The 25,507-nt window shown below is 40.0% G+C and overlaps 2 protein-coding genes across 4 annotated transcripts in view; one reads left to right on the forward strand and one right to left on the reverse strand.

Moving 5' to 3' along the window:
- The window catches only part of ABCE1 (ATP binding cassette subfamily E member 1), a 29,593-nt gene extending 23,716 nt beyond the window's left edge, over positions 1–5,877 (forward strand). For both annotated transcript variants that reach the window (XM_025268114.3, XM_006062128.4), the window contains exons 12-18: positions 106–165; positions 265–323; positions 1,734–1,844; positions 1,929–2,071; positions 2,192–2,314; positions 3,780–3,891; positions 5,373–5,877. In XM_025268114.3, coding sequence (XP_025123899.1) covers positions 106–165; positions 265–323; positions 1,734–1,844; positions 1,929–2,071; positions 2,192–2,314; positions 3,780–3,891; positions 5,373–5,420 — 656 coding nt within the window. In that variant the 3' untranslated portion in view covers positions 5,421–5,877. The remainder of the gene's footprint in view (positions 1–105; positions 166–264; positions 324–1,733; positions 1,845–1,928; positions 2,072–2,191; positions 2,315–3,779; positions 3,892–5,372) is intronic.
- A 4,513-nt stretch (positions 5,878–10,390) lies between these two features.
- The window catches only part of OTUD4 (OTU deubiquitinase 4), a 43,028-nt gene continuing 27,911 nt past the window's right edge, over positions 10,391–25,507 (reverse strand). For both annotated transcript variants that reach the window (XM_006062126.4, XM_006062127.4), the window contains 8 exons: positions 22,823–22,985; positions 20,757–20,880; positions 20,402–20,457; positions 19,622–19,702; positions 18,616–18,754; positions 17,798–18,058; positions 16,720–16,760; positions 10,391–15,367 (listed from right to left, as the gene is read on the reverse strand). In XM_006062126.4, coding sequence (XP_006062188.4) covers positions 14,156–15,367; positions 16,720–16,760; positions 17,798–18,058; positions 18,616–18,754; positions 19,622–19,702; positions 20,402–20,457; positions 20,757–20,880; positions 22,823–22,985 — 2,077 coding nt within the window. In that variant the 3' untranslated portion in view covers positions 10,391–14,155. The remainder of the gene's footprint in view (positions 15,368–16,719; positions 16,761–17,797; positions 18,059–18,615; positions 18,755–19,621; positions 19,703–20,401; positions 20,458–20,756; positions 20,881–22,822; positions 22,986–25,507) is intronic.

Here is a 25,507-nt window from a genome sequence, read left to right on the forward strand (position 1 = left end):
CAGTATGTTTTTTCAAAACTAGTTTCCCAGTTACAACCCAGTAATGCATAGTGATTTACTCTAAATGTGAAACATTTTTCAAATCAATTTGCTTTGTGTTGCCAGGTACTGGTAAAACGACATTTATCAGAATGCTTGCTGGAAGGCTTAAACCTGATGAAGGAGGTACTGTTGTAATGTTGAGTTTTTTTACTCTTTTCCATGTAGTAGATTCTAAAGATCTGAGCAGTTTTCAGTGTATTATTTATTTGCATTATTTTGCAGGGGAAGTTCCAGTTCTAAACGTCAGTTATAAGCCACAGAAAATCAGTCCCAAATCAACCGTGAGTTATACTGGTATTTTTTTTTATTATTATTAAAGAAGAGTTTATATGTATATATACCTAGAGCATTATTACTCTTACACTCTATCAGAATGTTTCTCCAAATCAAGTCTGGGGCCCCCAAGTGGCTCAGTGGTAAAGAATCCGCCTGCCAATGCAGGAAACAAGGGTCTGATCCCACCTAGGTGAGGAAGATCCCCTGGAGAAGGAAATGGCAACCCACTCCAGTATTCTTGCCTGGGAAATCCCAAGGACAGAGGAGCCTAGTGGGCTACAAGTCCATGGGGTCTCAAAGAGTTGGGCATGACTGAGCAACTGAGCACACACACACAGGTGTAATAAGGTAGCTAAGGAAGATATTAAGACTACTGCAGTCCTTAGTTTCATTTCCACTACTGGGAAAACTATTTTAAATCTGGCATCTTTTTCCAAAATAAATCTTCAAAAACCTAATGTGTTTGGTGGTGCAAATGACATCAGGAAAGTGAAAGGCTACCCACAAGACTGGAGAAACTGTTTGCAAATTATATATCTAATAAGGTACTCATACCCAGAATATATGAAGAACTCTTAAAACTCGATTTTTAAATGCACAAAGGATTTGAATAGACATTTTTCCAAAGAAAGGAAACAAATGGCCAATAAGCACAGGAAAAGATGCTCAGCATTGGTAGTCATAAGGGAAATGCAAATTAAAGCCACTGTGAGAGACCACATCACACCCACTAAAATGACTTCAGTCAGACAAGAGCAAGTATTACTGAGGATATAGAGAAATTTGAACCTTAGAGATTGCTGTTACGAACGAAAAACAGTAGAGCCACTGTTATTCAGCCATAAAAAGAAGACACGGATATATATTACAACATGGATGAGACTTAAAACATTGTGAAATTAACTTCCTTTGATTTCTGCAGGTGTTGTAATGAACTTATTTATTAACTTCAGTAGCTCAGTACTCATATTGAAAATATTTATGATGACTTGACTTACATTAAAAATTTCATCATTGATGTTTTCTATAAACTTAGCTTTTTAAGTTCTCAAGACATATTCATCCCTGTCATCCTGTTGCACATTTTGTTACCTCCCAGATTGCCTAAGATTACTTAATACACATATTGACCTTTAGAAGTATTCCTAGTCTGAAATGATTTCTCCCTTGAAGCAGTCATTTATTTCTTTCAGATTTTAAGATTATTGCTTTATTTTTTTTACTTGGACATGATGGGTTTTTAATTTTTTAAGTCTCAAAACATGCCCTAGCTGATAGATAAGCATCAAAATACTATGGATATCTGTTGGCAACAAATTGTTACACTTTTGCTGTGTGGCTTAACTTTGTCAAGGTGCATAATCAGAGTAGTTTTGTACTGAAATAAAATTTGAATACTTTTCCCTTAAAAACAGGGAAGTGTTCGCCAGCTACTACATGAAAAGATCAGAGATGCTTACACTCATCCACAGTTTGTGACTGATGTAATGAAGCCTCTGCAAATTGAAAACATCATCGATCAAGAGGTACTCTTAAAATAATTTTTGTTGTTTTATCATTTTAAATGGTGGGTATCTCTACATGGTTTATTGAACTTCTTCTACAAATAGGTGCAGACATTATCTGGTGGTGAACTGCAGCGAGTAGCATTAGCTCTTTGTTTGGGCAAACCTGCTGATGTCTATTTAATTGATGAACCATCCGCATATTTGGATTCTGAGCAAAGATTGATGGCTGCTCGCGTTGTCAAACGGTAATATCCCACTCATAAGAGTATTACATGTGATCATGTGTACTAGAAGACAAATGTGCTTAATATAGCATTTGAATATTTGATGATATAAAACTAAGATCTCAAAATCATGTGTTTTAGTTTCATACTCCATGCTAAGAAGACAGCCTTTGTTGTGGAACATGACTTCATCATGGCCACCTACCTAGCAGATCGAGTCATTGTTTTTGACGGTGTTCCATCCAAGAACACAGTTGCAAACAGGTAAACTATTTTCTAAACCATTCAACCTGATTATAAGTTCCAACACTTTTCCAATCAGCATATAAACATTATTCATACTATTTTAATTTTTAATAAGGAAAACTCTTGGAGTGATTAACCCCCAAGATTATCCGTGTGCCACACTGGACGGCATTGGTTACAACAGTGGGTTCTAGACTGTGGCACAGCACTGGCTCACGGGGATGAGGGTGCAGAGCTTTGGGCCCCTCGCCTTCTCTTTCTGGTTACGTTTTGTCTGCTGCTTTATTTGGGTGCGTGACTTTCCCCATTTACAAAGTTAGTGGTAAAGCTTACTATCCCCCAAATATCTGGTATAAATGTACAGCCGAGTTTAAAATGAATGATTTTACTTCTCCTCTTTTTTATTTCATTTCTCCTTATTGGCTTGATAGAGAGCACTTGAAATATAAAGAAGCCTAACTTTCACAGTTTATGAGAAAGTTCTTTTTGTAATGATAAATTTATTATGCTTTTAGTGCTTAAATCTTACTGGGTTGAACTATATGAAATTATGGATATTTAACCATTTAACCTATAAAAACAGTAAGTTCATGTGATTCCAACGCAATATTTCATGGTGGATTTGCTGTTTGAATAATGCATCCAAAAAATAAAAGTACTTAAGTAAACTTCTTAAAATTCTTTTTTTTATTTAAAAATTGTCAATTATTGAAAATAATGTACTTTGTTAGGGAAATTTAGACTATGTGAAAAAAAGTGAAAGTGTTAGTTGTTCAGCTGTGTCCAACTCTGCGATCCCATGGACTATAGCTTGCTGGTCTCCTTTGTCCATGGGATTCTCCAGACAGAATACTGGAGTGGGTAGCTATTCTTTCTCCAAGGATCTTCCCAACCCAGGTCTTTCCCACAGCCCGTGGATTCTTTACCGTTTGAGCCACCAGGGAAGCCTTCAAATAATGATCCACCCTTTGTATTTAAAAAATACTTAAATGTTCTACAAGTATGATATGATTTAGAATGATTTTAGTAGTAGTTTAGGTGAGAAAAAATGATTAGTATAGAAATAGTATGGAAATTTTAAAAGGAATTATTACTAAAAACCATTATGTTGTACATAGTCTTTTCAGTGCCAAATTTCTAACATAATTGTACCTTCTCTGTTAAATTTTCTTCTCTCCTAAAAGTCTTAGATCTGAAATTCTGCAATCACCTAATTTTTCTAGAGTAATACTTCTGGCTAAATGTTTTTTTCCATATCAGAAACATTTTAAACTGTGTTTGTTTTGCACAAAAATACAGCCAAACTAGTCAAGCAAAGACATTTTTTAATATAGATTTATATTGTGATTATACTATTATCGAGATGACTTACGATTGAGGAATTAGAGGAAACAGTTATTCTTAATATTCTTCTTAAAAAGTAATTAAATTGGGGGGAGGGTAAAAATCAATTGTAATTGATAGACTCTATTTTTCACCCTAGTCCTCAAACCCTTTTGGCCGGCATGAATAAATTTTTGTCTCAGCTTGAAATTACATTCAGAAGAGACCCAAACAACTACAGGCCAAGAATAAACAAGCTCAATTCAATCAAGGTATGTAAAAAGCTATCTCACGTCACGGGTACTTTCTCAGTGTGGATAGTTGGCGAGTATGTTTTGAATTGAAGACTGTGTCATTAAAATTCTGTCATTTCCTTAGTTGTGAGATTCTTGTTTTTCACGTTTTAATCTCTGATGGCACACGTGAGTCTGGAAGGCCGCACTTGGGGTAGAGCAGCCACTGCTGCATTATCTGAGTCACACCCATTGTACTACTTGTGTTGAGGGTACCTGCCATTTAAAGTGTTTTCAGGGAAACTACACTTGAAATAGATAAGTTTTTAGTTTTTTTACGCATTTTTTGTGCTTGCATAAGAACAACATGATTAAAATATATGTTTTAAGAGTCTTAAACAGACTTCTTCAGTGAACATTAAGTTCTAAATAATGAAACAAAAAATTTGGTTAAATCTGCACTTTTAATCGTCAGTTTTTTCTCCTTTGTGGTATATAAAGTAATTGTGCACCCTATACTTGATGTTAAATATGGTTTTTAGAAAGCAGTCATTTCTTCACGCCCCCCAAAAAAATGCTAAAAAAGCGTTTCTGTGTTTCTAGTATGCCTGCAATGAATGCCTCCTTAAAGCACAGCTTCCGTTTCATGGCCCTCTCACTATCGCCCTTTCATATTCTACTCCCCTAGCTTGGCTACTAAAACATGAGCCCTTGGAAAGCAAGAGACACAGTGCATATCACTTATTCTTAAGCACCTAACACAGACTCTGGATGCCTTTAGCCTTCACTATAATATTTTATGTTTACTCTCTAGCCAGGACAATGAAATGCAAGTTTTAAATTAAAACTGAATAGTTCCTCGGTTTTGAAAAGTGAATTAAGCAGAGAAAGGAACTAAATTTTAGAGCACTTTCATAAGAATCTCTTCTGAAGCCTTACCCTTTGTGTTGTAGTTTTCTTGGGTAGAGACTCAGTTCAGTCCCCAAGGACACTTATTCAGGATAGTCTCTGTATCAATTCATCCTAGACAATCACACCTGAGTTTTAATAAGGGAGGTGCTAGGCAGATAGGTAGATAGATCATTACTGGCCAATCTGCAAATGGTACTGGGAAAAACTATTTTTATATACATTTTGTATACTAGGCAGTTCCCAAACTGACATGGTTACATTTTTATCAGGAGTTTAAAGTTAAAAGGAAGAAAATGGAATTTTAATAGTTTTTTTGGAAACAATTTTATATAGCAAAATTTTGTTACGTAAAGAAATTTTGTGTGAGGTGTACCAAGGAAGGTGTCTTTGGTAGGTAGTGGAGGTGGGCAGCAGAATAGTAACCTTGCCTTTGAGCAGTGGGAGGAGGAATCTCCAGAAGCAGCCAGTGAGTACAGAGGAGACTGTGGGACGCTGTTGTAAGCACTGGTACTCCTGTGGGTAATCCAGCCCTGGCCTACCGGAGAACGGTGTTGATTTCTGTTGCATCTGTGTTTGTTGATTTATGTTTGCTTCTCTTTGTTTTTTAGGATGTAGAACAAAAGAAGAGTGGAAACTACTTTTTCTTGGATGATTAAAGTGAATCGGAGAATATTGATAAGCCATTTATTAAGAGAAACATTTATTGGGATTTTTGTCATATAAAATTTAAATCAGGTGTTATACACCACATGCTCTAGAGCTTGAAGTATAATTTACTTACTGTAACATCAAAAGCCAGTTGTGTTGTAAATTGTCTGAATACAGAAAATGCCACTTTTCTGATCTTGATGATAGAACCCTTTTTGTGCATAACATTCTAAAATGAAGACATTTCAAGCTATACAAATTACCTCCAGGTTTCCATAATGTATAGGAAGATTTTCAGTAGGTTTATTATATATTCATGTACCAAATGCTGAGCAGTGTTGCCCCGTTTAAAAATCTTGAAAAAGGTTTCTGCACTACATGGTTTGCCAAGTATGCAATTATAATGAAACTGCCCTTATTTTAAAATCCAATTGATTACTTCACTGATTAAATTTGATAAACAAACATCAGGACTATATTTGTTTTCAGTCTTTGCATTAAATTGTCAGTATGTTTAGACTTTCAAAGGAAGATTACTGCGGAACACCACTGCTGGAAACAAACTATTACCAACTTTAGCATTGTTTACAGTGTTTTTGGTGCTTATAAATATCTTGAGCAAAAACAAATCATTTCAACACACGTTCCTCTTCCCCACCCCCCAAAAAAAACCTAAGTTGATTCTGAATTAGATGTAGCATTCCATAAGATTCTATATTCTGTAGTTACTCTCAAGGTAATGTCATTCTTTAAATATACCTTTCTGTAATCACTGATCAAGATTTAGGAAAAAGTATTTTAAAGAATGTTTCCCTTAAAAGTACAGTACAGGTTCAAAATCTTTAGAGTTGGTCCCTAAGCATCTATGTTTTTAAACTTCCACAGATTTCTGATGGGCAGCCAAGGCCTGTGAGCCACTTTCCTAAAGGCAACAATACCGCCAAGGAATGCCCAGATAGCAATACAGAGTATCCCTTGGTACCAAATATATTTATTTCTAGGTTTTGAATATAGAGGATATTATCTAAATATGTTTGACTTTTTTTTAAGTTTTAGATAGTGTGTAGCAGGAGTTCTAAAAACTGATCCAGATTTCTTGAACAGTGGGATACCTGTAGTGTGAAACCACTTTCAAGTATACTTCTGCCTAATGCCCTGAACTGGGACTAACTCATACGACAAGTGGGAAAAGGAGTTTGCTGCTGCTGCTGCTGCTAAGTTGCTTCAGTCGTGTCCGACTCTGTGCGATCCCATAAACGGCAGCCCAGCAGGCTCCCCTGTCCCTGGGATTCTCCAGGCAAGAACACTGGAGTGGGTTGCCATTTCCTTCTCCAATGCATTAAAGTGAAACGTGAAAGTGAAGTCGCTCAGTTGTGTCTGACTATTAGCGACCCCATGGACTGCAGCCTACCAGGCTCCTCTGTCCATGGGATTTTCCAGGCAAGAGTACTGGAGTGGGGTGCCATTGCCTTCTCCCGGAAAAGGAGTTTAGGACATAGAAAAACTTTTAGAGCTCCCTGAAACTACAGAAGCTTTAATTAATATGCAAACAGTTGGTGAAAAGTGGTTTAACTAAGACCCATTAGGCCTTTTAAAAAATTAATTTATGTGAGTATAATGTTTGTTGTGAAAATTTCAAATATACAGAAATAAATGGAATAAAGAATTATGATTTCCCTTCATTTTACCCTCCCAGAGGTTACCAGTGTTTAATAATATATATCCTTTCATGCTTTTTAATTAAGTGTGACTATGTAAAGGGTTTGCTTTGTACATAAATGGGATTATATTGAAATAAGTAGTGCCTATTTTTAAGGATAGGTTAAACTTGTGAATGATTATTTCAAATATATTGAATAAAATAAGACAAAAGCTATTTTTAATTACTTATTCTGTACTATGTCCTTAAAATATTTTTGATATAAGAACCGAGTTCTTTCTACTTATTGCTGATATAGAATATGTATCAATTGTATTTTTCATGTAAATGAAAATTTTAAAAAGGAATTCGATGTTACTTAAAATTTTGTACAACAATAGAAAAGGACTTAAAATATTAACACAAAAGTGTTTTATAAAATCTGTTACCAACTCAAATACCTCAGTGCAGATGTTAACTCTCTTAAAAAGAATGAGACTGCTCGATTATATCATTATATCCTGATTAGAAAAAATTTCTAAGTAAAAAAGCATAGTGCAACGTAAGTTTATTATAAGACACCACTATTTATGAAAATGTGCAAAGTACCAAAATACATAAAAGGATACTCAGAAACAATGCTTTTCAGAAGGATAACTTGATGGTTAGGAACAGAAAACAAAGGAAACACACACACCTATTGCCTTTTGAATTTTACATTTTGTACATATCAACTGTTTATAGTTAACGTAGCATGTATTAGTCTAAAAAAGTAGTGTATGTGCAACTTAAGTTAACCTAATTTTACACCATAGCATCTTGAAGTCCAGTACCTTCTCTTGCTTACCAATTCAATGTGTAGTTTGGTGTCTGACATGTAGTTTTGCCTACTACTGTGTTGAAGGAATCAATCTACTCATCAGAGGTTCTGTTTCTATAGGAGGACTAGGTAACTACTTATTTGGTTATGCACACTCCCTCCATTAGTATTTCATGTACATATATGTAAAGCCCTGAACCCCAGTGTCTGGTGAGTTACGAGTACCACATGGTTCTGAAGAGAGAGTTCTGGGTTGGAGAGTCAGAAAGGGCTACAAAAGAGGCAGCTGCCAGGGAAAAAGAACCTATAAAGATGGTATAATAATCCATGTGAACCAGAAGACAGGTCAGGTCAGATATATCAGCGTGGGCACCCAAGAGCTTGGTGAGAGGAAAGGATGCAGGCAAGAGTATGGTGAACTTTCAGTGCCTCCAAGATTTAATGTGAAGTTTTTACATGGTCTGAGTAGGAATGAGAAAACAAAACCAGCTAGAGAAACAGAATTGTCAAATAACCGGTTCAGCAGCTTATAATTCTTTAATTTTCATTTTATTATTACTCACCAGTACCTCCTTCTTGCCTAACTGGTAGGATAAGCCGTGTGCTCAGCTGCAGCTGGTGGATCATAATTGGGCTAAGGCCATCATGACAGTCCTCTTCATAATATCCTAGTTGCTTGCAGCTCAGCATGGCATGTTGAGCAGTTCTAGCCAATAAGCTGAAGGAAGCGTCTTGGGAGTTTCTGGAAGCCCTTTTGCTTTCCTAATAAAAAGAGATATGTATCTGGTACACTTTTTTGAGGCGGTGTTGTGCCCACAAGGTGACAAAAAGGGAAATGCTGAGAAAGTCAAGGACGCTAGGCCTGCCATCAGACACCTCCCAACACCAGCAGCCACATTCCTTCCAGATTTCTTAGGAAAACAAATCCCTGTTTAAGCTGATAAACTCACAGATTTCTCTTGAGGTAAGAACCTTGGCTCTGAGGTCTCTTCAAAGGCTTCCCATTTACTTGTGCCAGGGGACTGGATGACCAGCTCAGGACCACTTTTCATCTTAGCTTGCAGATTCCTGGACATCAAACCTAACTCAACAAGTACGACTACCATCAGTGGATTTTTGCTTTTTCCTTAAGAATCTGGAAACCAGGCAAGGAGAAGCTTGTCTGTAGGAAATGTTTAGTCACCACTGTTGTCCCTTGGACTGAGGTGCTCCTGGTGGCGGTGGTGTAGTCGCTTAGTCGTGTCTGGCTCCTGCGACCCCGTGGATTGTAGTAACCTGCCAGGCTCTTCTGTCCATGGGATTCTCCAGGCAGGAATACTGGAGTGAGGTGCCATTTCCTTCTCCAGGGGTGCTCCTGATGTGAATGCTAATATAGTTCAGCTCCCAACTGCACATGCCTGAGTCCGCCTCCCTAATGAGACTGGCAGCCATGTACATCTATCCCCTCGTGGAGCACAGCCTGGTGTAATTTCATATCTGTACCTCTGGTTTCTAGTCTCATTTTTGGCCCCCGATTTCTGAACATATAAAAATATAAAGGGCTAAGTTACACTACTAGTAAGAGGCATATCCTAGGTAGGTACTAAAAACAGCATTACTTTCTTAGTCTAGCTGAAGACACTTAATCCAAAGTTTTCATTTTTAAAAAAACTAGCTTACTACAAAGATTTTTGTTACTGAAATCAGTTAATAATCTCCTAGTTCAGTATTTATATAACATTCGAAGAGATACGAGGCCTCTTCCCACAGTTCACTATACTTGACATCCCTAAGACTTTTTCTAAATGTGAAAAATAAAATGTGATCATAGTAATGACATGTATTTTAAAAGTTGATTTTTTTAAAAAACAATAAAAGTTGATTTTTAAGCTCCAGTTTCTCTAATGAACTCAAAGGATCAATCTAAAAAAACGGACATTCATACCAACATCTGTAGCTGGATGATTCTGAGAAGTGCACGATTCACTTTTGGAAGAGCTTATAAATTAGGGTCTGTGAAGGGAACTGTACTTCCTCTTTTGCAGTTTATTCACATTCTTGTATCATTCCCTAGAGCTGCACTTAATTCAGTCAGGAGAAAGGTAGAAACTTGGGCTTAAAAGTATTTAAGTATACTGGCTACATTTTCAAATAAAACTTCGAAACAATGCTTTAACTTAAAAATTCATTTAATCTATAAATTTGCAAATATTCTATACATTCCCATTTCATTTAATGACTCCTGAGAAAGAGAATAGGACTAGCTCTCAAACCACTTGGGGCTAGGTTCAAACCTAAATTCTACCACTTACTAGTCACATGATCCCAGCTTTATTATATATGTAATGTAAGGAAAAGAACAGTACTTACCCCCACAGATTATAAATCCCACGTAGTGTTTAAATGCACATACTATTTCCTGACTGGATAAAAGCCATGGAAACTCAACCTCAGAATTTCACTTAAATTCCTCCTAAGATTTATATGCTATATTATATATTACTGGTTAAAACCCTAGAGCCAAAGAATCACAAGCAGAATCGAGAGACAAAATTTAATATATGCACACGGTTTTATATATAATGCAGCATCACACCATGTAGGGCATTTACTCTTATTTTATACATTCAGATATGTTTGAAACACTTCTTAAGGCTACAAAACAGAACATAGAAAAATAAACAGGAATATATTCAACACTTACAAAAAGTGATATGATAAAGAATATAAAGTACTATTTTCCTTTCAACACTTCAAAAGATGTATATATACTTTTTTTTTTACAAGTAACATCACAAATAATCACATCTTCACATGCTTTAAGTATTATTTGTACTCAGTGTAAGGCTATTATCATTTTTCATACATAAATTTTTTTCTAGCTCTGTAACAATGCAATTTTTTATCCATTCAAGTAAATTCAACCCCAAAGTTGCTGTTTCCCAGCATTAAGACATGCACCCACCCCTCTTGTAGGATTTTCTAAAATTTGTATTTCAGGGGAGAAAAAAACCTAAATTAGTGGGAATTCCCAGTTAGTGGGAGAGTAAGTGGCTTACACTAACAGCAAAACCTTAGTTCTTTGAAACTGACATACTGGAACTGAGCCATTATTAAGATTTGAAACAACACAATAGCATTTAGACCTTAAATAGGAAGCAAAATACAGTAAACAGAAATAGTGTAGCCAAATATGCATTCTTTTCAGCTACACTAAAATGGACCTTGCTTAGTACCCACAAGTGAAAGACTAAGGTAAAATAAATGAGGCATAAATAAATATTGCTAGTTCTAGGATGGCTGAAAGTTTTCTAAACCAGAAACGGTTAGAAAGGAACTTTATTGCACCAAGTCAATTATAAGCAAGTTTGCAGTTCACAGGCATTATTCAACCTTGAGTCACAAAGGAAACACACTGCAAGAATATAGAGTTGGCATCAAATATGATGACATATCAGTAGGGAAAACCTACTCCGGCCAGGCCCCAGCAGGGTCTGAGCTTAGGTCAGCCGTGAAAACGCACACACAGGTTAACAGGGAACAACAGGATGAGGACTACCCAGATGCTAGCATCCTGCTGCCAGTGGGTATGTGGAACAAGAACTGAATCTATATGAGAGGAAATGACATATACACAATACTAAAAGGAAAGGGGCTGGAATCAAGTTTAGCAAAAGCCAACAAAAATGAGAAGAAGTGAGCTTTGGTCATGCTGAACGTTTGTTCTTCAAAATGTATATGATCGTTAAGAGAGTAAGTTTCATAATTTCCAACTCAAAATACAAATGATTCTCACTTCTAAGCTTTTGCTTTTCTCTGAAACTTTTATCTCATGTCAACATACGATATAACTCAGTTAAAATGGAGGACAAAACTTTCTTGGCCCTAGTTTGACCTCAGCATAAGGCAAAAGCCCTGGACTGATATACTGAAAACCTAAAGGAAAAACAAAACAGACCTTCCTGCAAAGACTGATAATTTTAAAACCTAATAATCAAAAGTCAGAGTTCTTTCTTCTTATTCCAGAGGTCACTGACTGCTCGAGTTCTCCTTCAGCAGTTTCCACCACGTCCTGGAGGTAAGTATGGGAAACAGGAAGCAACTCGGCATTTCCTTCAGGAACTATAGAGTATTCTGTTACTCAACTGAGGTAAGACAGAGGGACAGTGAAGAGACAAAACAGTATTCTTTCCTATCCAATTTTAAAACATTTCCGGAAGAAACAGAGATCAAATCCCAGTCAAGAAAACAAAGGACACAGGAAAAGAATTTTTTTTTTTTTTGGACTCCTGAGATCAAACATACACTGCTGAACTTTTCAATCTTGTCACTATAGCTAATTTAATTTTCATTAAAATGATCAGGTAAGCTAATCTTAAAAGCATGAGCTGAAAGTGGAGGACCCTCTCATCTCCTCATTCTATAACAACTGTTGATGGTGACTAAGAAAAAAAATTCTTAAGCAGTACCTTCCCCAGTTATCTGACTTAGGTGACAACAGAAATTCCTTTCAACAGGTTCTCTCAACAATCTTTTTCTTTTCCACACAACAATCCCAGTCTATAAATTTCTACCTAGCACCATCATAATAAAGTTATCTTTCAAAGTGCTCTCTAAAATCCTATGTTACAAAACATCTACACACTCATCACTACTCAAATCAGCAGTTACACAGACATCAGGTAATTAAAACAAAGAGGTAAATAACCATTATTACAGTACAGCGGAGATTCACTGAGCCGAGCTGGCATCCAAACATTCCCGTAGGTTAGCCGAGAACCCAGAAAACTCATCTGCTTCAGTTTGTCAAATTCAAGTGAATTGTATTTGCTTTTAAAGTAATTTGCTTAAAAAAAAAAAATCTACTTTTGGCTAGGTGTACTACACATGGCATGCAAAGAGAAATTACTACATTATTTGCATAGCACTCAAACTTCCTGATCAAAGGAGAACATAAAAAAGCGTAGAATTTCACATTGATGTGTACAAATAAGAAATACAAGCTACAGCAATTTTCTTCCACAGTAACACAGGTGAATGAATACTATGTTAATTCAGAGAATGGAATCTCCTCGAAATGGGAACAGAGTGCAACATGCAGAGGGAACTTCTAAATGAATACTGCAGAGACCGGAAGGAAGCAGGATCAGAGACACATTACCAAAAGGGCAACAAGCTACACGATGCAAAGCAAATCCATAGTCTAGCAGCATCCTCCAGAAAAAGAACTCAAAGTCACAATCATCCTTTTTTGTACAATAGTTCCAGCCGAGACAAATCGAACATGCAAGTGTCAAGTGGTACACATAAACTGATGGTGCAAAAAAGGAAAACGAAACACAGTAACTCTCTAGAAACCTGTCAGGCTAAAAATTTAACATTTCTTCTCACAAAATATTTAAATCTGTCAGTGCATTAGTGTTAAAGTGGCATTAAAAAACTTCTGCAGTTTTAACAGATGCAGATTATTTTCAAAATGCATAGCATCTACATTTCTTTCGAGTAGGCACCATGATATTTACACCAGTGCTAAGAATTCTTGGTGGGAACAGCCATTTCATTAGATTTCCTATGATTTCTTAAACATCTATTCTTGTATGCAATCTCAAGTTCAACCAATACTCACCAAAATTCAAAAATATACCCTATGAATATTAAAAGAACTATATACAACATTTCTAAGACACAGGTTAATAGGCTGCCTTATGTGTAATATTAAAGAGAAGACATCATTCAAGTTTGACAGATATTGAGATGAAAGGCCTTTGGGTTGGAAGCGTTTCAAAAGACAACAGTGTTTTAGGCTAAGACCTGTTTGAGCCCAGTTTATGACTAAGGCATTGCATAATAAAATATACGTTTCTATTTGGTGCGATGTTATGTTTGGACTCTATAGTGTGTCAAATGGTGTATTTTGTCACTTTAGTAAACACTACAAAGCACACATTTCCAACATCTGAAATTAAACTTATATAAGGAAAAACAAAAACCAAACACTAAATCTATAATGGTTCATATTAAGCTGTTTATAAAAAATACTTTAACAAACTTATTTCCTACTTTTTATAGGGGCAGTCACCCGATAAATAGACAGGTTTTGTATGCAGAAAAATGGCAACACCAGGAATTCACCTGCCCCCGTGAACACATATCCAAAATCTCCTGTCCAGAATGAGAGTGAAGGTAAAGGGGGAGGGGTGGAGACAGTTCCAATTTGGGTTTTTATTGGTTTTGTTTGTTTTAAAGCCTTCAGAGACATCCCGCCCAAGCAAGGGCTTCCGCTCTAAAACACGGCAGCAGCGGCGTCAGGTGTGCTGCCCCCGATGGCCGTCCCCCATCCCCGACCTCCTCCTGTCCCCGCGGTAGGGCCGGCCGCGGGCGTTCCGGTGGTACTGGTAACCCTCGTCGCGGCTCCTGCTCGGCTGCCCCTTCCAGGACTCCTCGCCTCGAGCGTGCGGGTACCCACCGCGGCCCGAATAGCCCCAGTCGCTCTTGTACTTCCTACCCCCGAAAGTCTGGTTATAGAACTGCTTGGAGCGACCGCTCCTCAGAATGTGAGACACCTCGTTTTCATCCTCTGAGCTCTCTTCTTTTGGTCTCTGCACCCTGCTGTCCACCGAGTTGGCCCCGCTGACCACATCAGCAGCAGTCTTGGGCTCTTTCCCTTTTTCTGGTTTTTCTTTCAGGCTTGGAATGGTCCTTTTGGGCTCAAGTCCCGCAGGCCCAGCTTCCCTCTCTCTGTTTAGAAGCTGAGCAGGAACGTGCGCCTCGCCCTCGGCTGCAGGAGGGCCGGGAGCCGCGGCCGGCTCCACCTTCGGCGTCTGCGAGGAGCGCTCAGCCCGGCCGTCTGACTTGCTCGCGCCGGCTTCAGGGGGAGCATGGGGGTCCTCGCCCCCGGCCTCGGGAAACTCCTCTGCTGCTGACACGGAAGCACACTCTTTAGAGAGATCCAGGTTTTCCAGGGGCAGATCCAATTCTCCTTTCTCATCGGAGGGCAGAACGATATTCTGCCTCATGACTGGATTCTCGATGAATCCCTGCAAAGGGTACCCATACCAAACGTGAGGAAAGAAAGGCGGTGCGATGGGGACCGGGCCTAAGAATGGGTTCGGGCCAAAGGACGGCTGCGGGAACATGTTCTTGCCGCTCAGCGACTCCTCATAGTCGGCGTGAAGGAGCTGCCCGGCGTTCTCCGATTCTAGGTCCGCCGGGTAGGACAGCTGTCCGTGACTGTCAGACACCTGAGACGGAGGCATGACCAGGGGAGAGGAAAACGCGGGTGGCCCCATCTCTGCCTGTGGCATCTGGCCGTTCACGCTGCCTTCGGGATCCATGGGGAAGTGTGCATCTGGACACGTACAGTCACTCTCATTCTGAGCAGAAGGAGCTTCTTGGAACCAGGGGTTTTGAGGATACATAGGGACAGGGACCTTTGGGTACATCCTGCAGGCTGCCAGGTAGGCCTGGTGCAGAGGGTACAGGTAAGAGTGTGGGGCCCACATAGGACAACTATATGCCTGAAAGAGACAAAAAAAAACCCAGTAAGATAAACTACATGGCAGGGGGTTTGCAGGGGGAGAAGTTTGAGTGGGCTCAAGATAAGTTTCTTACATCTGCAAAGACCAAAGATGAGACCCCTCTGACAACCAGCATGCAGAGGAATCACCAAATTAAGTCACTGCCAAAAGACTGCATTCCTTGTTCCTAGCCTGAAATCAACTCACAGCCCTGATACAGAGGCTTGACCGGAGACAGTAATGAGCCTACCCACATACTACTGTGATCAATAATTCCACCCTGTAGACCTAACTGCACAGAAGGAATCTGGGGTGACAGAGATCTCAAAAACCACCAGCAGCAATCAAGCCTCCAATTTCCAACATCTTTGGAATGACCTCCACTCATGTTCTGGCCCTACCACTAACTCAGTATGTGACCCCGTTACCCAACTAGCTACCTAGAATGGACAGGTTCTATCATTAAAAATGCTGGTACAGAAGTAGGTGATCCCCAACATTTGGACTCCATGGTTATAGAAGCCCCCAGAGCAACCCAACTTGCAAGGACTAAATTTAGACCTCTAGTCAGGTAAGGCTAAATAATGAAATGAAATACTCCAAATTGTTGCCCGGCAAAAGGTTCAGCCTAAACAACAAAACAAAACTTACCAGATTACTGGCTAATTAATCAATTAGCTGTACAGCCAACATTAACTAGAGAAATATAAACTAGGCAATGAATGTAGTAGATGGAGAAATTAATCAAGCCTGTTTTTATGAACTGGTCTGTAGGCCATGGTAGCACTTGATGTTTTAACCGTCCGGAACCCACAGAAACGAATCCGGACAGGAGATAACGCAACACTGACAAGAACAGAGCCCTCCAGCTCTTTCTAAGACGAGCCATCTCCAGGCTGACCACCTCCTGCAGGAACCTCTGCTCTGCCAGGGAGCCCTGCCTTCCACGGCTGGCTTCCTCTCAGCCTTTCAACGACTGAGGCAGGGAAAAAGAGCACCGCCCCGTTTCACAAACTCAAACAGGCAGGCTCCGACACACTCCAGAACTCGCCCAGGGCCCGGAGTGCAGACCTCTCACCTAACTCAAGAAGCACTTCCGCTAGGCTGGTTCCCAAACACACTCTCAGGGTTAAATCACTGTCAATCAAAAGGAAAAGCGGGCAAATGGTGGAGCCTCAATCACCACCAAAAACAAACTGTAAGGCACTGAAAATGCCAGTTCTTAAAATAATAAGATTAAGGAAGCCTTAGGTTATTGACCAACAGGTTAGAATTAGTAATTTAAAACAGTATTAAAAAAAAAAAAGACAGTATTAACTTAAAATAACTTTAAAATGATAAAATGTAAATACCTTTACACCAAGATTGAAGAAGAATCGAAGAATGTTCTTATCTGAAAATAAGCAACATCAACACTAAAATTATACATTCACAAAAAGCTTTTTCTCATTATCCTCAAATGATACATAGTTCTAAGGACAATGGTGCCTACTTGAACTGTTTTCTCTCACCTGTAATACAAAACATGGGTTAAAAATTATAACCAAAACCAGGCTCCATTACTGTAGGGTGATTCCGGGTTCAACACACTTTTTCTACTCTAACATGGAAGTCCCAAAATGGCTTAAACTGAGATTTTTATGACTAAAAACAAATCTGTACAAAGAAAACCCACATGTTCACTGCATTTTTTTTCAACTTCTGTGTGGGATTTAAAACATCATGAAATAAAAATGTTGGGGGATAAGAGTAAAAATCAACATAAAACTCATTAACGAGATTAGTAGGATAACACTAGCTTGGGTATTCATTTAACATTAGCCAGTTACCCACAGAGTCAAACATCAAACTGCTGACTGATAAAATTATCTACAACTATTCAGGCAAAGAGCAGTCACTGCATTACTCTCAGTTTTGCAGTTAGGAAAGTTCACAAACACAAACTAATCTCTTTAGAAAACAGGACAAATTTAAAAAGAATTCCTGTAAAATATATATACATATATGTATATACATGATTGCATGCAGTACTGTAATGACAGCTATTATGTGTTATACTCATTTCTTATCATTGTTTCATGGACATGAAGAGAGTAGTTCCAAACACCAAACCACTGATATGAAAAACTCAGTAATGTTTAGTTGTCTAGTTAGTAACACTATTAAGGCTTAATTCAAAACGGATTCAGGCTTTTTGCAAACATGATGGGGGATGCTGCAGTTACTAAACGTATAAAAACATATCCCATCATAGAGAAGCTGAAACAAGAATGAGTGACGGACAGACAGCCGGCCCTCTGCTGTCCTCCCCAAGCCAAGTCCTCCAGCTTACTCGGCAACCTGACCTCTGTCCTCTACTTAGAATTCTCACTGAACTCACAGCAGTACTTGATAAATACAATTAACCTGAACCTGGGAGGAGGCGCTCACCTTTAGGCAGGTCCTCCCCTGTGTGACACAGTGAGTAAGGTGGTGCGATGGCTCGATCTCCCTTTTCGTTACAAGGAAACCCAGGATACAGGGGGTCCTGGTAAAGGCTCAATGTCTGAGGCAAAGGCATCAAGGGCTGGTTCACGGCCTGTATTGACACAGGAACTGGAGACGGTGTCAAATGAGCTTGGGACACAGCAGAATCAGGCCCGGTAGTCAGAGTCTGTGTCACTGACAAGACAGGAATTTGGGTAGGGACACCTACAAAAGAAAAGGAAAGGAATCAAAAGCTATGAAGAGGTAAAAGATAATTCTCCTCTGCAAATAAAAGGTAACGTTAGGCTAAAAGGTAAGGAATGCTGTCTCATTACACAGCTGGGAAAACAGCATGCGCTTAAGCAATCTAAAGTACTTATGTCAACCAAGCACCCTCCTGGCCATGCAGGAGGAAATGAGGACAAAAAACCGGCTCTGGGCCAGTAACAGCTCTTACAGACACATGTAAAACACACAGCCTGCGTCTCGTGGGGCCACAAGGAGCTGAGGGGGTTGGAGGGGACTGAAAACTGTACTGCCAGCGCCAGCAACCACAGCTCACAGGCCTTGCTCCCGAGACCGTGAGGGCGGGTCTTCAATGAGCACCATGTGAACCCGGCCCTCCACCACGGGAAGCAGAGCAGCACGGAGGACCACAGAAAGTTCTGAGGCTCTGTGCAGCTGACCCTGCTCTGAGGTCAAGCTCACACACAAGAATGTCAAGACTTGGAGGACTTTTGCTTGCTGGTTGGTTCCATCAACTTTCAAAAATGTTATCTAACCTGTTGGTCCAAACGTTGTAGGTTCGCTCGGCCAGGCGGGCACAGTGGCTGGTAAGGAAGGCACCGCAGGAGTTAGATGTACCTCTGGAGAAACTAGAAGGGGAGCTGGATTTGACAGAGACACATGTTCTGCTGGCTTCTTCAAGAAGAAGGGGTGCAAAAAGACAAGAGTTCATTGTGCTTAACACTAATTCATCCACCGAATGCATCATGAGTTGCCTGCCTCTTACACAGCTGCAGTTTCTACATAAATGGTCTTTCTTCTGGTCTTCGAAATAAAAGGAAAAACACAGGAGCTAAAAATTCCATACTAACAAATTTGATCCAGTGACTGCCGACCAAAAGTCACAGAAGTCACCAGTGGGGTTAGAAACAAACTATAAAGCAACTTGAATCAAATGCTTTAAGGCAAAGATGCAAAGTCATTGAAATCACCCTGCAATTCATGAGTCTAGAACAGCTCCTCACACAAAGAGCTAACATAAAATCATACGCTTTCTACCCAACATGAAGGATGTTAACTGAAAGACAAAGAATAAGAACTTTCTCTACTCCTGTATTAGACCAAGAACCAAAACAATCTGTTAGAACTCAGGTTCCTTCACCATTAAATCTGTAAGCTGGCAGTACTGCCCTTTAGACATGTCCTTTCTAATCTCTTCAATCATTACATTCCTTCCCTTCTATGACATAATTGGTAAGCATGCAGAAATGTCTCTTTAAGTTCTGAAAGAAAACAAATTTCCCTTCAAAAATCTTATTTTCAAGCCAACTCATCACAAAGGTAACATAAAGTACCAGATAAAAACTTATTCAAATTCAATTCAGAAGAATGGTTTCTATGTCCAGAAAACATTCCACTGAGACCATTCCAGACTAACCAAGAACAGAATTAGAGAAAAATTGTAATTGCATTCCAAATTATGATCTATTAATAAATTCTCCCATTTCCTATTATTTTCTATTTTTAAATAGCATTCAATGTCAAATGCAACAATGTACTTACTTGCTCTGTAGGAGGTGGGCACTCTAATTTCTTTGATTTTGATGGTGATGAAATTCTTGCACACTTATCATTGCTAATATTCTTTGGAAGCAAAAAAAAAAGGGGAGGGGGATCATTATCTATTTCAAACACCCACATTCTGGGATAACGGTGCTACCTTTATAGCTCACCTATCTGCACCTGACTGAATCCTCTAACTACTGAGTATTTTTTTCAATTGTATCTGGTCTTCAACAGGTAGCTAATTTTGCCTGAATGTCTTTATTACATCAAACTATATGGCAGTTTTTACCTTGGGCATGGTTCCAAAACAGCATTTTTCCCTCAAAAATCTGTAATACTATGGAGTAATGGAAAGTAAAGGTCATCATAATGTACCCTAGAAGAAATGGTTATAATTTGTGAGTGCATCAATTTTCCTCAAGCATTGTAACTTTCTCCCAATTTTTTTTCTACTTCCATAATACTTTGTTACAGCTTCCCTGATGGCTCAGTAGTAGAGAATCTGCTTGTTGATGTCAAACCCAGGGGGTTAGACCCCTGGGTTTGGAAGATCCCCCAGAGAAGGAAATGGCAACCCACTCCAGTATTCTTGCCTGGGAAATCCCATGGACGGAGGAGCCTGATGGGCTACAGTCCATGGGGTCGCAAAAGAGCTGGACACGACTTAGTGACTAAACGCCACCTGTTATAAAATGCTGAAATCATGCCCATCTTTTTCTGCACTACCACAGTGCTAAGGAAGAAGAAAAAGACGCAGTCAGTATGTAAAACATTTACCTCCAATGTGCCTGGCTCAGGCTTTTTATCCAAGGAAATATGTCCATGGACAGAGTCTACAACAGATCAAGATAAAAGAGACAGCATCAGCCACTAGTCAGGTGTGAAGACAGAACAACAAAACATGGAGACAGAGAAAGCTGGAACTGCCAGGTTAACCACGATCAGTCAGCAAGTAATAGTTTTCACAATTATACACCATGCTTTACCTAGCTTGAGTCAAGGCTTCTCTGCAACAGTGAGATGCGACAGTACATTGCTCAATCATTAAAAACTAAGAGTTCTTTTCCCCATGCCTGACTTTAGGCCAGAAACAGATCTCCAGCATCTGCTTTCCAATGATGAAATAACATGCCTTTATCTTTCCGTTCTTCGGTGTCCATTCTCCGCCTGCTTCCTTTTCGATCGCTTCCATGGGACGATTTTCTCTGGACGCCTGGGTTGCTACTCTGAGTAGCTGACTGGCTGATTGATGAACTCTTAAACAAAACCCAACACTTTGTGTTAAAAGATTTACTCACAAGTATACAAACAGAAGTCTTGTAATTAATCTTACTGTTCACACATCTGACTAAAAATCTCAAAATTCACCACCTTATATCTGTAAACTTCCCAGCCTACAAAAAAAAAAAATACAACCTAGGGTTCATATTAAATACTCTACAGTAACTGGCTTATTAATAAGCCAAAGGCTGAGGCAGTCAGATGCTTGGCCTAGTAGTTAAGACTTCTTCATATGCCCACATTTCAAGAAGCCACTGGGACCGAACCTTTACTATGCAACTTACATTTCCATTCTCTGCACAAAGAATAGCACCCTTCACACCAACCTTCAAAAGCAGCACTGCAGAGTCACAGTCCTTTGAGGAAGTTGGAGGGGGGCGCCCCAAGAGCGGGGCAGATACAGTCACTAGGACTCTTCTCACTAAAATGCCACTGACTGTCAGCAAACCCCTCCAAGCCCTGCATGAGCTCCAGCTTCTAACTGGTGAAGCACAGGGACTGGAGAAAGTCTGGCTTTTCAGCTCAGTTACCACTGAAAGCCTCTGCTCTCCTAGGATCTCTGAGGAAATACCATACACAGACGAGAAGAGATCTCAGCCTTCAGTGGCAGGCATTTTTTAGAAGAAAACCTGAGTCACTATCAAGTCCAAGACAGGATCAAAAGACTGTTTAAACACAGTGAGTATAAAGACCTCATTTTAACAATCAAAACATTTCACCATCTATTCCCACATTATAGTAGTTCTCACCATTCACCAACTGAAAAAAAGACAAAAAGCTGAGAGCAGAAGCTTAAAAGATCGGTAGTTTTGTATTATCTAAATATTATGGAAAATAACATATCACAGAGATAAACACAGAATGAGACCATGCCTAATTCACATGTGAATTTGGGCATGTCTTCCAACGATTCCTAAACTCCAATCCCTGTGCCAGCCTGAGCTATCCTACTCCAGGTGAGCTGGTCTCAGCTCAGCCTCTCCACCTCTTTAAGAATTCCAGAGGCCAGAAAACAATGTGTGGCACTTTACTGTTTTATGTTGATAGAAATATACATACCAACAGATAATATACATACATATATACACACACATATATATACTATAAGGTAACTTCTATAACATTCCATTTTGCTTGTTTATTCCACTGTTAAGAAAGTGTTCCAACCACAGCTCATGTGCCTCCCAGGTGCTCACAGCTGCATCACGAGTCATTTACTGCCACTCACCACTGTCAGACCACAGGCTCAGGGAGCCCGGTGCCCCCACACTCAAGCAGCTACCCTGCCCCCGTGTGCCAATGACCTTCCTCACACAGCATTTACTGTTTCCCCTTCTGACCCCCTCAAAAGAATTAAGACACTTAAAGGCAGAGAACGTTTGTCTCTTGTCTCATCAAGAAGCACCCGTCACAGCTCAGCATCTGACACAGGAAGCAAGGGCGAAGCCACAGGGTTGCACCCACCACCATCTCTAGCACTGACTGCTCTGAACCACAGCTCTCATCTGTATGTACCAGGTTTTTCTTAATAGGTCCTGGGTATGTTTAATAAGGAACACTGAAAAGAATGTCCCAAATTTACAGAAGTATCCTGTTGACTAAATCGTACACCTCCACGGCTTAGGGTAAGTCACTGGCTTTGGCTAGCAAAAACAAACAAGCTTCAGTTCAAAACAAAATACTCAACTTGAAGTCAGATAAACAATCAACTCGTCTCAACTCTGCCACCAACTAGAAATATCTTTAGACCTCATTTGCCTCATGAAGATGAAAAGGAAGGGAGGCTACGTCATCTCCAAGGTAACCGTCAGTGTAAAAATGATTCATCTACCATTAGAAACTATGGTTGAGTACAAAAACTGGACTAAGGAGAGACTTCTGAAGGGTAACTTTTCCAATTCCTTTTTATATACATACAGAAAGGGCTGGGAAAGCCTGTTCATCTCTGTTCTGAATCTCATAGAGTAAGCGAGACTCTTCTATAGCTTGCTTCTCTCTGCGCTCTTCTGGAGAGAGGCCGAAATAGTTAGGTTCTCGAGTCGTGGCATCAAAATCCTCAGCTCTCTCACGATCAGGTTTTCTGTCAAATAAGACATTCTTGGATGAAAAAAAGACAATGTATTGTGTACCTAAAATAATCTAAAATAACATTTTTAGCAATACAAATATTTGCTATCTTAGCTACACTGTGACATTACAGAACTCTTAGCTGCCCGATTAAAAATGTTTAGCAAGAGGAAGCACCTGAATTATACGGATTTCAGAGTCAAGATGACAAACTTACAACGCAGGAAAAGAAAAATATAACTCACTTCCAAATGATACACATTATCACAGATTTTTCTTCTCAATGGAACATAAATATAAGCATTGTATCTTTTCTTTATGCCATATTCCAATATTTTCATAAGACTTCTCTTTCAAAGGAAAGGGAAAGTTACTAGTTTAAACCTCAAAAGCATTCTCATTTTCTATTCTAAGTAAAGGACAATGTTAAAAGAAACACCTGGACCACCTTCCTGCTTTTTAATGACACTATCAAGAGAAGATGAAAGCTGGGGGGAAATGCATGAGGCGAGATAACTAATTGTACTGCCGTCATTTCAACATAACTTTGGTCAAAGGAGGAGACGACAAAGTTCATGAATAGACTCGAGTAGCCCATAACATGACCCTAACATTTCACTATTACAGGCAATATGAGTACTATTTCTTCTATGTCTAACGGTTTCACAACAGTGGGAAATGAAAATCCAAAGCCTACAAGAAAAATCTGTGAAGAGATACCATCTCCCTAAAAAGAGTGGGAAGGATACAGCTGATAGCATCTGATTCTTTTCCTCTGAAAGAAAGAAAGGCCATTTCATGTCCTCAGTCCCACTTAAAACCACATCCTAACTCCAATGGAGCGGATGTCAACCCCAGGGTCCTAGGGGAAAAAACAGAGGAGCATCTTAGACCGGTCCTTCTCAAACCCCTGTGGTGAAAGACTCCGCAGACGGCTCGGCGACGGCCAGCAGTGTCCGCACAACCAACACGTGCTAACCGCTGTGCGCGCCTCCTCACCGGAAGGCGCCAGCCGCCCCGCCCCCCCGCCCCCCCCCCCGCCCCCCCCGCCCCCCCCCGCCCCCCCCCGCCCCCGCACCAACCCGCCCCCCCGCACCAACCCGCCCCCCCCGCACCAACCCGCCCCCCCCGCCCCCGCACCAACCCGCCCCCCCCTCCCCCCCCCCCCCACCCACCCGCCCCAGGGCTGAGCTGGAGCGTACTGAAAGCCCACAAAGCAAGCCCGCTGGTTTCTGTTAAGACTCTGTTTTCTTCTCAAAAGGAAGAGAGAATATCAATGAGAAAGAAATTTTAAAAGAGTGAGAGGTCACAAGGTCTCATGTCCAACGTCACTCGACTTTTATTTTATAATGAGAATTCCAAATTACTGTTAAATATTAGAAATAACGTCAAGATGAATTCTAATGAACATTAATCGAGTATTTAGCTATAAAATTCTAAATTTTGACTATAATTTTTAAAATCTTACTTTATTCAATCATCTGCAGTCTCTAAATTTAATACATTAGCAAAATTCATTCTCACACCTACACCCGTGAAGGCTTACTCACCGCAAATACAAGTGGGTTCCTACACCATCAATCACAACGTCAAAAATTCCCCCGTTTCAGATCTACGCACTATCCACTGCCTGCTGCCATCAAGTGTTTTTATACACCAAGTAATGTATGCCTGACATGAACAAGAAAAGGACAATACCTGTAGGATCACTCAAAGTCCTACCAGACTGGATAAACCACTAGAAAACACACTGGATAAAAATCCAGTTTGTGGTAAACAAAAGTGCATTTAAGCCAGCCATTTGGTAGTCTCTGTATTTACTCCTCTTAGGTATTCTGCCTGTAGTGAAGAAGACTTCAGATGCTAGTGGAGGCTGGTCAGTGTCCACATGTCAGCCTTAAGCCACAACTAGGCGATTAAGGGCATCAGTTTCATCTTTTGGGGGAGGTAACCCACCACGGGCCCCCATCGCTCCTTCCCAGCATCAATGGATATGCCAAGAATGCAAGGCCCTGATTACTCTGTAATCAGGTCATTTCTCAGGGCTGTGGATGTACTGACCACCCTTGAGACATGAAGTAATTCTTTCTTATGATTGATTTTTAATCATTTGTTCTCATTAGAATTTCTGGACAATTAGCTTATGAATACATACATACTTTTTACACATGCTAAAATATCCCTGCCCTTGGGATACACAAGAAACTGTTAACACTGCCTCTCCAGAAAGAGAAGAAGACTCTTAAGAGTCCCTGCTGCTGCTGCTGCTAAGTCACTTCATCGTGTCTGACTCTGTGCGACCCCATGGACGGCAGCCCACCAGGCTCCGCCATCCCTGGGATTCTCCAGGCAAGAACCCTGGAGTGGGTTGCCATTTCCTTCTCCAATGCATGAAAGTGAAAAGTGAAAGCGAAGTCGCTCAGTCGTGTCCGACTCTTTGCGACCCCATGGAGTGCAGCCTACCAGGCTCCTCTGTCCATGGGATTTTCCAGGCAAGAGTACTAGAGTGGGTTGCCACTGCCTTCTCCAGAGAGT

The sequence above is a fragment of the Bubalus bubalis genome, chromosome 17 (genome assembly GCF_019923935.1).
Source record: "Bubalus bubalis isolate 160015118507 breed Murrah chromosome 17, NDDB_SH_1, whole genome shotgun sequence".
Taxonomy (NCBI): domain Eukaryota; kingdom Metazoa; phylum Chordata; class Mammalia; order Artiodactyla; family Bovidae; genus Bubalus; species Bubalus bubalis.